The following is a 14,035-nucleotide window of genomic DNA, read 5'->3' as shown; positions in this document are numbered from 1 at the left end:
GAGGCCTTCACTTGGCTCTTCCTATTCCAATGACCCTTACTCAGTGGGTCATAGCACCAGTGTAGAGATTCTTCCCTTTGTAAAATATGTTTATTCCAATTATATATTCAGGTACCTAAAATCACCACAGTTGGTTTCATGGCCTTATTGCATCCACTGCAATTCAAACTGGCCCAAGGCTCCTTTTTCACCTGACCACTGTTAGCTCTGACTTTGGTGGGCCCTAGTAATTAGTGTCATTCTACAGCCAATGTCTAGTAATCCCTGAAAGGGCTGGGTGGCTTCTTTTTCCTGCTACCCAATCTTTCAGGTGAGTGCCAACAGATCTCTTTGGAAAGGACTGAGGGATTATTTATAGCATATATATGTATCATTCACAGCTGCAGAGTCCTTCACCATAGGGACCTGGTCTTCCCTTCAATCAAGACACACTGAATATAAAACAGACAACCAACAAGGACCTGCTGTGTTTTAGCACAGGGAACTATACTCAGTATTTCATAATAACCTATAAGGGAAGAGAATCTGAAGACTATATATGTATAACTGAATCGCTGTGCTGTACACCTGAAACTAACATGACTATACGTCAGTTAAAAAAATAAAAAAGGCTTTGAATCTGGGGATGAGTTTAGGTCTGGAAAATGGGTGACAGACACAGCTCTCCATTATGGTGATGTCATTGAGTAGGACCCTATAGGGCCTTCCTGGGACAGACCTCCCCATGTCCTCCACTTGCCTCTTGTTTGTAGAAAAACTTTAACTTCCTAGGCCTTCCCCAAGTGCCAAAGATAAATTTAATTGGAGAAGTGAGAAAACGCAGAAACAAAGGAAAACAGTCACGCAAGACAAATAACAATAGTTTAGCCATTAAACAAAGTCAGGGACTTTCAGCTCCTCCTTGAGGGCTATAGATAAAAATCTGAGTCAAATCTTTTGAGCAGTTTAGCAGATACTGAAACCCCCGCCAGGTGGAAGAGTTAACCGCATGCTGCCCACAAGCACGTAGACCCCAGACGGGTTGGAACCAGGAGGTTGATGATATTGCTCCTGATTACCTCACCACCAACCAATCAGAAGAATGTCCACGAGCTGGTCACACACCCCACAACCCCTCTCCCTCACTGTGTCTTTAGAAAACCTTTTCCTGAAAGCTACTGGCAAGTTTGGGCCTTTAGAGCATTAGCTGCCTGGACTCCTTGCTTGGTGCCCTGCACTAAATCCTGCGCTTTGCTTCACCCCGACCCAGTGTTGGTAGATTGGCTTAGCTGCATGCAGGCGAGTGGACCCAAGTTTGGTTCAGTAACAGTGACTCAAGTCAGGTTTTGGGCCACCAGATCTTAAGATTTCCTGTTACATATATCAAGCAACATTTTCGCAGGCTGCCTACCTATTTCATTCTTAGGGAAAACATAATCAATTACTGATAGCCAAGAATCCCTTAATACTTCTTCTCTGCTGCCTGCAGCTGTAAATGGTTGTCTTTGGTAGTTAAACCACTAACACTTGGCCTCTGCTGCATGAAATCCCATTATCCCCACTGAAATCAGGAAGCATATTGATGGGCGTCTCTCGCCAGAGTTTTTCAAATTTGCAGATACTCCCTTCACTCAATGCCTTAAGAAGGGAGCGTCTCTGGGGCTGAGCATGTAGTTGGAAAGAAAGTGAGAAGTTCATACGTGATAAATCCACTCCTGCGTTCATACCTTCCCAAGCCTTCCTATGCCTTCATCTACATCACACCTGCGTCTACATCACATCAGGGATATCCTGGCATCTCTGTGTAATTAAAGAGGGCAACATTGAGTTCACATTTCTGCCAACCAACCAAGTAAACTTTTAGAGCCACTTTCAATTGCACAAGAGTGCCTGTGATCAGTTTATGGCCTCTGAGCTCCAGATTCACTCTTCAGTGCCTGCTCTGCAAAAACAGATGAGACCCTTCAAGCTTTCTCCTTATGGTGTGCACGGCGTGAGGCTGTCAGTAGAGGGCGCGGGAGGACACTGCGGGAGGAATGGGGCCTCTCTAGCTCAGACGTGCTGCGTTCTTTCTTCTATTGATAGTTCCTGCTTCGTGGTCCCTCGGTGGTCGGAGTGTGTGGGGACGCCCAGTGGCGCTCTGTGCCAGCCGTGTGCCCAGAGCACGCAACCTCTTAGTGACTTCGCAGCCCAGCCTGAGGACCGCTTCACTGTGGTCCCCCCAACACGGACACGGCACGTCCACTTCTAATGCAGCAGCAGCCCCGACGCGCTCTGAGCGCCTGGCTTCTGGCCTTGGTCCGCCTGTGCCCCGGGCGGCGGTTCCCCGTTGTTACTGACAAGGGTTCTTGGCCTTCCTTAATAGAAATGGATGAGGCCAGACAAAAAATTCAGGCGAGGCTTTCTTGGGGCCCCTGCTGCAGCAGGTGGGAGTGAAAACAAGTAACACTCCCCACGCTGCCGGGGAGCTGGTTCCTTATCTGCGGTGAAGGTAGGGGTGGGTCCAGGGGCCAGACCAGAGGGGTGGCTTAGGTGTCTGTCCACCTCTCCGGTCACGCTGAGTGCAGGGCGCATGCTCAGAACGCTGCTCTTTGCTCCTGCCACCCTGCTCTTGCTTCTGGCTCTTTAGAAGTGGAAGTTGGGATTTTCGGTCCTTTTGTATCTTGTCCACAATTTGCCCCAACTGCCCATGCACACAGTTAGTTTTAGTCCCTTGTAGTTTCTTTGTATTTTGTCGATCAAGGAGACGTTTGCCTAGGTGCAAGCGCTGCAGCGCAGGGTCCCGGGTCCCAGCCTGTCTCACCGTGACCGCCCCCTTCCCAACATGGCCCACGCGGGCCACACATGGCTATGGTAACACTCAGGGTCCTGGCTTCCTACGAGCTTCCACGTGGCAGCCTTGCGTCGCCTGCACCCTGGCCACTTCCTTCCTGCTGCCCGTGCAGGTGGGCCAGCTCTGGCCTGGGCAGTCCAGCAACCCCTCTGCTGGCCAGTGGGCTCTGAGCCTGAGCCTTGAGGAGGGAGGGACCTCCTTCCGAGTTTGTCCTTCCTTGGGTACTCTCCCTCAGCCCTAGGCACCCTTTCGCATTTTTATACGTACTGTCCTATCGTAGCCTACTAACTCTTTACATTAAACTTCTCTTGTTCAGATTACGTGGTTTACCTCCTGTTTGGACCCAGACTGATCTGAGATTAAACATTAAGAATCCGTGTTAAGTGCACCCACACTAATAGATGAACACTTTGGCAGTGTCTGTAGCCATCACTACTCTGCTGTAACGGTCCAAGTGGAGTCACAGTGGGAAGGCCTTTAGCAAATATTCACATCTTGCTCAACATCAGAGAATTCATACCAGAGAAGAGCCTTGTGAATGTGTGAGGCGGCCTTTAACCAAGTCAGTAACTTATTCAACGCCATTGAATTCATACTGAAGACTCTTTAAGTGGAGTCAGTGTGGAGAGGGATTTAGCTGAAGCCCCACATTTATCCAGCCAGAAAGAAACCTTATGAATGTGATAAATATGAAAAGGCAGTTAGGAACTGCTCTTCTCCAACTAACTCAAGGGAGTACTGGAGAAAAGCTCTGTGAATGTAGTCAGTGTGGGAAGAATTTTAGCCAAGCTCAACCTTCATTCAATGCCCAGAGAATTTATATTATAAAGAAACTGGGGGACTTCCTTGGTGGTCCAGTGGCTAAGACTCTGCGCTCCCAATGCAGGGGGCCCGGGTTCAATCCCTGGTCAGGAAACTAGATCCCACGTGCCGCCACTAAGACCCAGTGCAGCCAAACGAACAAATATTTAAAAAAAAAAAAAAAAAAAGAAAAAAGAAATTGGGGTCAGGTTGAGGATATACTGTCAAGAAGCAGGAAGAGATAATCAGAAATGTATTTCATAGATTTCATTAAATGTGATAACCTCTGAAATGCCAAGCAATCCCACGTGACTTATGAGACTCAGCCAACTACCTCTCTGCTAAGCCAGTGAGTGACTTTATCAAGATTACTGTTGGGAGAATTGCAGGCTCAGGGAAAACTGGAGGGAAGAATGTAATAAAAAAGAACTTCATGTGATTGAAAGTACGTATAACCCACTTTCACTGGATAGAAACTTTTAGAAGTTTAAAATATAATACTATAAAAGAGTGTGTGTGTGCACACGTGCACAGTTTGCAAAACCAATCTGAATGGATGTCAATTCTAGTAAGAGGACCTGAAGTAGAGGTCAAAAACGGGCAATATACAGTTGATTCTGGCTGGCAGAATCACAGTATTTTAAAATGCAAATGTTTTTTAAAAAAGAATTATTTATTTAGGCTGCGCGGGATCTTCATTGCAGCACGCGGGATCCTTTGTTGCGGCACATGGGATTTTTAGTTCTGGCACGTGGGCTTTTTCGTTGCGGCATGTGTGTGGGATCTAGTTCTCTGACCAGGGATTGAACCTGGGCCCTGAGCATTGGGGAGGGCAGTGTCTTACCCACTGGACCACCAGGGGAGTCCCTAGAATTCAAATCCTTTTAGGTGAGCAATTTCTAGCTCATCGAAGTTGCCATCACACCGGAAGTATTTTATATCCTGTGACTTTCTGTTGCCACATACACACACCAGCCTAGCCCATGAAGGTACGCTTCTAACAAACTGACAAAGAAAATGAGGCTGATGAAAGTGCTCTTGGGAAACCAATGCCTTGCATAATGATGGGGTATTTTTTAAAAATTGTTTTTCCTGATGTAACCTGAGGTGTTTTTCTTTTTTTTTTTTTTTGGCTGTGTTGGGTCTTTGTTGCTGTGCACAGGCTTTCTCTAGTTGCGGCGAGTGGGGGCTACTCTTCATTGCGGAGCACGGGCTCTAGGCGCGTGGGCTCAGTAGTTGTGGCATGCGGGCTGTAGAGCGCAGGCTCAGCAGTTGTGACACACCTGCTCTAGAGAGCAGGCTCAGTAGTTGTGGCGCACGGGCTTAGCTGCTCTGAGGCATGTGGGATCTTCCTGGACCAAGGCTCGAACCCATGTCCCCTGCATTGGTAGGCGGATTCTTAACCACTGCGCCAACCAGGGAAGTCCTATAATGGGGTATTCTCTTAGGACTTTGGACAAAAGAGAGCATTTGGCTTACCATAAGGTTATGCTTTGTGCCAACAAACAAACAAAACAAAACACTTGTATGTACTGTGTGCTGTGTGTTAAGCACCATACCAGGAAAAGCACGATATCAGGAACTTTATATACATGATCTTATTTAATCTTTACATCAAAGACCACGTGCTGTTTCTACTCTCCCTTTAGAAATGGGTTCAGGGAAGTAATTTGCCAAGATGATGAAGCCAGGAGCAGCCCTGTTGTGGAGCTGAGCTGGTGCCGTCAGGAGGAGACAGTGGCCCGGGTGCTGTTGGTACGGCGGACCACGGAGGAGGGGAGGGCCAGCTGCTGAGGGCAGAGGGGCTCTCAGGTGGACCTACCCTCGCTGCTTGTGCTCTGGCGCTGCTGCCGAGTTCAGGCTCAGTCCTGGTTGCACAGCTGCTGAGGTGGCGTCGTGTTCTTTATTTCTCCGTTCACCTTTAAAATAAAACCTCATCCACTAAAGTTCCTGAGGTTTACGCGTAAGGTCCTTGCAACCTGAAAGGGCCTAATACAAAGCTTTAAAAGCTTCAATTTTTTTTTTTTATTGTGAAAAGTACAATAAGCCATTTACAAGTCCCAAAGCACCAGAATTAAGAACACATAATTTTTATACACACATTTTTTTTTTTTAAAGATGATGTTGGGGGTAGGAGCTTATTTATTTTTGCTGCGTTGGGTCTTCGTTTCTGTGCGAGGGCTTTCTCTAGTTGTGGCAAGCGGGGGCCACTCTTTATGGCGGTGCACGGGCCTCTCACTGTTGCGGCCTCTCTTGTTGCGGAGCACAGGCTCCGGACGCGCAGGCTCGGTAGTTGTGGCTCATGGGCTTAGTTGCTCCGCGGCATGTGGGCTCCTCCCAGACCAGGGCTCGAACCCGTGTCCCCTGCATTAGCAGGCAGATTCTCAACCACTGCGCCACCAGGGAAGCCCCCACACATATTTTTCATACAAAAGGTTGATCTTTATAGGAATTTAAAATAAATAATCTGAACATCAGTGTCACTGACTGCAAAATAGGTATCTTGCTCTTTGACTCTCTCAAGGTGACCAGCCTCCTAAGTAGCCAAAAGATGAGGCGTTTGATTTCTGTTTCGAGCCTGGGTGGCGAGTCTCTGGCGGAGATTTCTCACTCTCTCCATAAGATCCCATTCCATGGTGTCCCAACGTGTTTTTCTTTGGTTTAATGAAACTTGAAAACAAAATTTAAAATTAACAACAGTTAATTTTAGCGATGGTATAGTGTTTAAAGGTAAATACGTTGCAAAAAAAGCAATAATGAAATGAATATTCTAAAAACCAAACTTCTTAAACAAAAAGCCTAACATATTATCTGCCCATGTGGTTCCATTTACAAGTCAAATATTTATTTGTTGAACTGAATGAATGCTATTAGAGAACTTATCTGCTTTTGGTTAGCTTTTTTTTTTTTGATTTGGGAATACAGATGACCTTTTAAATTAGGAAGAAAGCTTGTTTAAGAGAGAATTTGAGCTCTTTGCAATAGTAAGTTTCTTCACCATGGTGCTTTATTGTAATGAGAAAATTCCAAGGTGCCAAAATTAATATTGTGAAATGTACACCATGACCACTTCTCCTAATGTTTAAATAAATAAATCAAGTGCTTTTTATAGTGGCCAACACAGGGAGAGTCCAGAATCAAGATTAGAGCATTACAACGTGTCCAAGTGTAACAGTAATTTCACATTGATTTAGAGGGGCTAGTAAATACTAGAATTCAAAAAAGCGTCTTAAAAATATACTTCTCTGAAACTTAGTTACACATTCAAATAGCTTCAATTTCTGAAAACTGTTTTTCCCTCAAGGAATAAAACATTTATGCTTTTCTTATCTTGCTGCCAAATGAGAAACTTGCCAAAGGTCCTCAACTGGATTTTGAAATTTAGAACTATCTAGTTAAAAAGTTCTGACGTGTCAGAAAACGGAACAGTTGAGAATCTCCTGTCCTTTCATTTGACTTACACATGACTTTTGGTTTAATTCACATCCTGACACAGAATTTAGAGGTGCACATAAGAGTATGAGCTAGCAAGGATATATTTTACACAACACTGGAACGCATGCCTTGTTATCAGGTATATTTCTTATAACGCTGGTCTTTTGGGGACATTATATACAAATCTGTTCTTCTAAAAGAACTCAAAACACATTGTTAAATTCTGCTTCACTTATATGACAGTTTTACTGAAAAAGCTGGTTGAAATAAAGTCTAACAGAGTTTCCAGTCCCCTCCCCTCCTTTTAAAAACAAATCAAGTACTTTACTGGGGAAACCGTTAGCTCCTTTATGGGCTTAATGCTGTGACTGCATTTCTGTAAGATGTTTCCATCCCATCCCTTCCAGAAATAAACAAAAACCTACAGTTAATCAAGTCAAGGGATCAAAAGGCAACTAATCAACGTGGAGCCACTTGCCCTCAGCAGTTCTGAGCAAGCTGGCCCCGCAGGACATCTCAGGGTCCAGAGCAGGCACGTGTCCAATGGTTGTTGGAGTGAACTCAGCCCAGAATAAGAGTTGAGAAAATTCAAATATGTAATAGCTTTGAAAACTGATCCTGAGATTTTCACGAGGATGTAAAAAAACAGTCATGAATATCATTAATCTAGTTAGTGACGGACTTCTACTGGAGCCGCCAACTCTGTTCTGGGCAGTAGTGCTGGTGCTAGAGAAATAGTCTCACTAAGGACGTTTGGCGAGCCTTCTCTCCTTGGGGTTCGAACTGACCCAGTTTTTCTCCCCAGCTGGAAACTTGAGACTCTTGCTGACTCCACTGTAGGATTTCCATGATCAATGCCCTGGGAAAATGGTCTCAACATGCTACAAATATAAGTTAAGCCACAATCGTGCTTAAATATTGCTAAATTGAACATGACAGAAGACATCTTTCTTGTTTGTTGACTTACTCTGTGTCAAGGACTCCGTGTCAGAAATGTCTTTTAACTGTGAGGTTCTAGGCAAACAGCTTGAGGCGACCCATTCATCTTGGCACGTGGGCACTGTGTTATAAAAGTGAAAAAACAGAGAACGTTTGGGAGTGGACAGAAAGCCATGATTAATTCCAGATGGTCCCTGGTGAATTAAAATTGCCAAGGAGAAAAAGGCCCTTAGTTTTTCTCTTCTGGGAAGAATGCTGTCACCGTTCAATAGGCAAGGGAAGTACAGTTAGTGAGAATTAAGAGCTGAGCTGCAGTTTTGGTAAAGTACTTTAAAAACACCTTTAGCTAAAACAAAAAGCCAACAAACAACTGAAAAATACAGGTGTTAGTATAGAGATCCCAACCATTTGCTGGGAGAGACTAGTAAATGTGATTAGCAAACCTTCCTTGACAACCGTGAGCTGATCACTACCAGCTTTAACCAGGCAACGCATGATCACAATATACAGCAGACCAGGAGCAGCAATCGGCAAGTTTTGTTTTGTTTTTTAAAATATTTTTATTTTTATTATTTATTTTGGCTGGGCTGGGTCTTAGCTGCGGCACATGGCATCTTTAGCTGCGGCACGTGGCATCTTTAGCTGCAGCACATGGCATCTTTAGCTGCGGCACGTGGCATCTTTAGCTGCGGCACGTGGCATCTTTAGCTGCGGCACGTGGCATCTTTAGTTGTGGCATGCAGAGTCGTAGTTGCAGCATGCGGGATCTAGTTCCTGACCAGAGATGAAACCCTGCATTGGGAGCATGGAGTCTCACCCACTGGACTACCAGGGACGTCCCAAGCGATAGGCAAGTTTTACCTGGACTTACTAGAGTCGGAAGCATGGCAGTGTTCCACACCTAACCGGTGCCACCTCCTATTTTTTTTAACATCACTCCCCTCACTTCAAAACTTATACTCACCCTTCAGCTCTGTTTTTACTGTTTCCTAACTCCTACAGCTTTACATCCAATAAGACATCAGAGTCTTTTTGATTTTTTCATCCTAATGTCACTTAGGATGTCCCTTCCTTTCTACTCCCATCACCTGGGCTCAGGAGCTTCAGCTAATGGTTTGTGTGTGTGTGTGTGTGTGTTGTGTGTGTGTTGTTTGTGTTTTTTTAAATTAATTTTTAAACATCTTTATTGGAGTATAATTGCTTTACAATGGTGTGTTAGTTTCTGCTTTATAACAAAGTGAATCAGCTATACATACACATATCTCCCCATATCTCCTCCCTCTTGGTTCTCCCTCCCACCCTCCCTATCCCACCCCCCTAGGTGGTCACAAAGCACCGAGCTGATCTCCCTGTGCTATGCGGCTGCTGCTTCCCACTAACTATCTATTTTACGTTTGGTAGTGTGTATATGTCAATGTTACTCTCTCACTTTGTCCCAGCTTCCCCTTCCCCCTCCCCGTGTCCTCAAGTCCGTTCTCTACGTCTGCGTCTTTATTCCTGTCCTGCCCCTAGGTTTCTCAGAACCATTTTTTTTTTAAGATTCCATACATATGTGTTCAGCAAATGATTTTAACTCATCCTTTTAGCTCAATGAGCCATTAAGATAATGTGACTAATTACCAAATGATTAATTTGAACTGGTGTCAGGGAATGGAATATAAGAGGCATCTTAAAATCTGTGAAGGGCCATCATGGCAGTAAGCGTGGTCTGTCTGCACTGCTCTAGAGAACAGTTTGTTTCTTTTTAAATTGGAGTCGATTTACAAGGTTGCGTTAGTTTCAGGTGTATGGTAAACTGGTTCATTTCTGTATTCTTTTTCAGATTCTTTTGTATTCTGGCTTATCACAAGATACTGAATATAGTTCTCTGTGCTATACAGTTAAGTCCCTGTTGTTTATCTATTTTATATATAGTAGCGTGTATCTGTTAATCCCATACTCCCAATTTATCCCTCTCCCCGCTTTTCCCCTCTGGTAACCACAAGTTTGTTTTCTATGTCTGTGAGTCTGTTTGTTTCATAAATAAGTTCATTTGTATCACTTTTTAAGATTCCACATATAAGTGATATCCTGTGATTCATCTTTCTCTGTCTGGCTTACTTCGTATGATTATCTCTAGGTCCATCCATGTTGCAAATGGCATTATTTCATTCTTTTTTAAGGCTGAGTAGTATTCCATTGTATATATGTATTACATCTTTGTCCATTCATTAGTTGATGGACATCTAGGTTGCTTCCATGTCTTGGCTATTGTGAATAGCGCTGTAATGAACATTAGGGTGCCTGTATTTTTTCGAATTAGAGTTTTTGTCTTTTCTGGATATATGCCCAGGAAATGGAATTGCTGGGCCATATGGTAATTCTCTTTTTAGTTTTTTAAGGAACCTCCATACTGTTCTCCACAGTGGCTGCACCAATCTACATTCCCACCAACAGTGTAGGAAGGTTCCCTTTTCTCTACACCTCCAGCATTTATTTGTAGACTTTTCTGATGGCCATTCTGACCAGAGAACAGTTTTTAATGAGAGGGTTTTACAAAAAGAAAAGCAGGTTCAGCTTTACATAAGGAAGGAGCAACTTTTAAATAAAATACTGGCAGAAAATGGAATGAGGTAACGAGCTCACCAGCTCTATTAGTGTTCTGGCATAGGCTGGATAACCACTATTGCAATGTTGCAGAGATGATTCACATATCAGATCCTTCCAAATCTGAGATCTCACAGTTCCTTGTCTCTCATCTGTCCTCCTAAATCCATCCTGCCCACGGCTGTTAGGGAGGATGAATTAAATGCCGTCTTGTAAATATCACACAGCCAATGGTTCCCCCCCTTTGCTTATAGCAACATTTCAAACACTGCTGAGCAGATTCACCTGTGAAACTTTAAAACAAAAATCTAGCTTTCCAGTTTTTTTAAAAAACTTATTTATTTAATTTTGGCTGCATTGGGTCTTCGTTGCTGCACGCGGGCATTCTCTAGCTGTGGCGAGCAGGGGCTACTCTTGGTTGCAGTGCATGGGCTTCTTACTGCGGTGGCTTCTCTTGTTGTGGAGCACGGGCTCTAGGCACGCGGGCTTCAGTAGTTGTGGCTCACGGGCTTAGTTGCTCCGCGGCATGTGGGATCTTCCCAGACCAGGGCTCAAACCCGTGTCCCCTGCATCGGCAGGCAGATTCTCAACCACTGCGCCACCAGGGCCCTTTCCATTTTCTTTAAATCTACGGAATTAAATGTGAGGTCCTGACTATGCATTTTAAAAAAAATTTGTAATGTTATCAAAAGTCATTGGCTAACTGTAACAAATTTGAACATATAAAAAGTGAAAGTTTTTTCTATACTTTTTTGTGCTACAACTTGCTTTTTCCCTTCATTTATTGTATTTATTTTAAAGCCCCCAAAGTGATTATTATTTAAAATTAGTATTTATTTACTGAAGTGGGATTACCTGTACCTCACAAAATTCAAAAGGAACAAAAAGGTACAAACTAAGTTTCCTTCCTTTCCCTAACTGCGTTCCTCGCCCAGGAGGCAAGCCCCGTCCTCTGTCTTCCGCAGGCCGTGCCGCTCTGCAGCCAGGCTGGTAAACGGGGTGAAACCCACTGCTCTCAGCCTGGCGCTGAAGGTCCCCATCACCTGCCTTCTGCAGTGGTATCTTTAACCCTCCGTGTACAGAGCTCTCTGCTCCAGCTGGCCTAACCTGACTCACCACGACAGGCAAGTCTCTGCCACTGATTAGTTACTTTTAACAAGTTCTGTCGCATGCAAGGAGTTCATGGAGGCGTTTGGTTGGGGAATCCACAAAAACGATTATGGGAAAGTGCTGTGTGTGTGTGTGTGTGTGTGTGTGTGTGTGTGTGTGTACACGTGTATGTGCATGTTTCTGGGAGAGATCCTCAGAGAGACCCACAGACTAAGTGGTTAGAAAATGGTGTAATATAACGTTAGAACTGTAACCAAATTAAAAATCGCCCAGTCTATAATCTTCTCATTTTACAAATGAGGAAACTGAAGACGAGTAAACATTTCTTAATAGGCACAAATGAAACCCAAGTGGGTAAATAAACTAACCAGAGGTACACAGCTTACTGACTCTGGCTAAGATTATTTAAACTCTGTCTTCATTTACCATGAGGCTGGGACTAGAGGCCGGTGTTCCCGACCTCCAGCCTGGGCTCCTGCGCCACACCAGGAAATCCTCCCTCCCTGAAATGTCCTCCAGTTGTTCTCAGCTCTTCCCTTTTTTCAAGGCCCACTCACTTTAAAACCTGGTCCAGTGGCCCTACCTGGCAACCAGCATTTACGAATGTCCTTAAAAAAAATAAGCTTCACTGAGCTAATTCACATACCTCAGAATTCACCCCTTTAAAGGGTACAGGTTCAGTGTTTTTAGTACACTTAGAGTTGACTTTTCATCCCCACTAATTCTAGAACATTTTCATCATCCCCCAAATAAACATCTTACCCACTGGTGGCCCACTCCCCTCCCCCTCCCCCCCACAAACCACTAACCCCCTTCTGCCTCTGCAGGTTCGCCTCTTCTGGACATTTCATGAACAGAATCATATAACATGCGGCCTTTTGGTCTAGCTTCTTTAACTTAGCATAAGGTTTTCAAGGTTCATCCATTTTGCAGCATGAATCGGTAGTTAATTCCTTTTTATCGCTAAATAAGATTCCACTGTATGGATATACCATATTTTGTTTATCCATTCCTCATTTGATGGGTATTTGGGTTGTTTCTACTTTTTGGCTATTACGAATGATGATGCTGTGAGCATTCAATGTACAAGTTTTTGTAGGGATATGTTTTCAGTTCTCTTGGGTATATACCTAGGAGTGGAGCTGCTGGGTCACACAGTCTCTCTACATTTAACCTTTTGAGGAACTGCCAGACTCTTTCCCAAAGTGGCTGCACCGCGTCACATTCCTGCCAGCACTGTTCCAACTCCCCTGATCCTTGCCCACACTCTTAGTGGATTACATCCGTGCTACTGATCGCGACGTTGTATCTCACTGTATATATATATTTTTAATTTTAATGTTTTCTCTTGTGGTTTTGATTTGTATTTCCCTAATGACTAATTTGAGCTAAACATCTTTTCATATGTGTATTGGTCATTGTATATCTTCTCTGGAGAACTGTCTGTTCAAATCCTTTGCCCATTAAAAATCTGGACTAATATTTTATAAGACATCACTCACTATTCAGTTTAAGTTTATGGGCCTGGGATTTTAGCGGCAGTGAGGGTCATTCACGTTGTCCAGAAGGTTCTGTTTTCTGGGAAACAATAAGAATTCCTCCCCATTGCCAATAAAGATTGACACTGGGCACACATTTAAATAAACGATCTGTCGTTGGCACACTCATGTGTTTCCTACTTCCTGGTGCCTCGCTTCTAGGCTCTGAGTGACAAACCAATGCTGAGCACTTCCAACCAATATGCCATTTTCCTAAGTTTAGCCGATTATCCTCCAGTTTTAGGATTAAATGACACGGATTTAATCTATATACCCTGATGAAGGCAACGATCAAATCCTTACACATTTGCCTTTTGAAAAATGAATGATCATTAACCAAACTATCTCTCATTGGTGAAATTTGGGAACGTTGAAGAAACGTAGGTGGCATGGGAGGAAGACACCGTGGGGGCAGAAGGGCCAACATGTAGGAGGACTAGGGGTGCAGAGAGCTTTTTGCAGTTTCTTTCCTCTTCAATTTCTAAATTCTTAGGTTCTCCAAAAGGCTCACATTTCCTTTCTTTCTAATGCTGGGGTAAGCGTGACAGGGTTAGGGAGAAGTGGCAGCTCCAGTGGTTTGTGTCTGTGTAAATTTGTGACATTTTGCTCCCGACTTCCCCCAAGGGCTCCGGGCACTATTTGGGACCTAAACCCAAAAGCGTGGGAGGTAATGAGGGGTTTCAAAAGCAGCCTAATTAAATGATGATAGCATCTAACCTCTATTTTTGCTTTCCAATTTGTGCACTACGAAAGTAATTACAAAAGTAAGGCACAGAGCAGCATTCGTCATAAAAGCCCCAAAGCGGACACAACC

General features: G+C 44.0%; 1 protein-coding gene and 1 long non-coding RNA gene across 7 annotated transcripts in view; one reads left to right on the top strand and one right to left on the bottom strand.

The window, feature by feature from the left end:
* LOC136792897 (uncharacterized) overlaps window positions 1-14,035 on the top strand; it is a 30,332-nt gene that overhangs the window by 9,481 nt on the left and 6,816 nt on the right. The gene's annotated exons all lie outside the window — the stretch shown is intronic.
* TBC1D31 (TBC1 domain family member 31) overlaps window positions 5,197-14,035 on the bottom strand; it is a 62,873-nt gene continuing 54,034 nt past the window's right edge. For 3 of the 5 annotated variants that reach the window (XM_067017442.1, XM_067017441.1, XM_059042782.2), the window contains 2 exons: window positions 8,016-8,108; window positions 5,197-6,283 (listed from right to left, as the gene is read on the bottom strand). In XM_067017442.1, the coding sequence (XP_066873543.1) occupies window positions 6,150-6,283; window positions 8,016-8,108 (227 nt within the window). In that variant the 3' untranslated portion in view covers window positions 5,197-6,149. Of the gene's footprint in view, window positions 6,284-8,015; window positions 8,109-10,477; window positions 11,202-14,035 lie in introns of those variants that run through there. The other 2 variants (XM_067017440.1, XM_067017443.1) reach the window with 2 other exon arrangements.

This window comes from Kogia breviceps, chromosome 17 (genome assembly GCF_026419965.1).
Source record: "Kogia breviceps isolate mKogBre1 chromosome 17, mKogBre1 haplotype 1, whole genome shotgun sequence".
Classification (NCBI taxonomy): domain Eukaryota; kingdom Metazoa; phylum Chordata; class Mammalia; order Artiodactyla; family Physeteridae; genus Kogia; species Kogia breviceps.
Note: the sequence above shows the minus strand (reverse complement) of the source record. Positions and strands in the feature narration are given on the sequence as shown.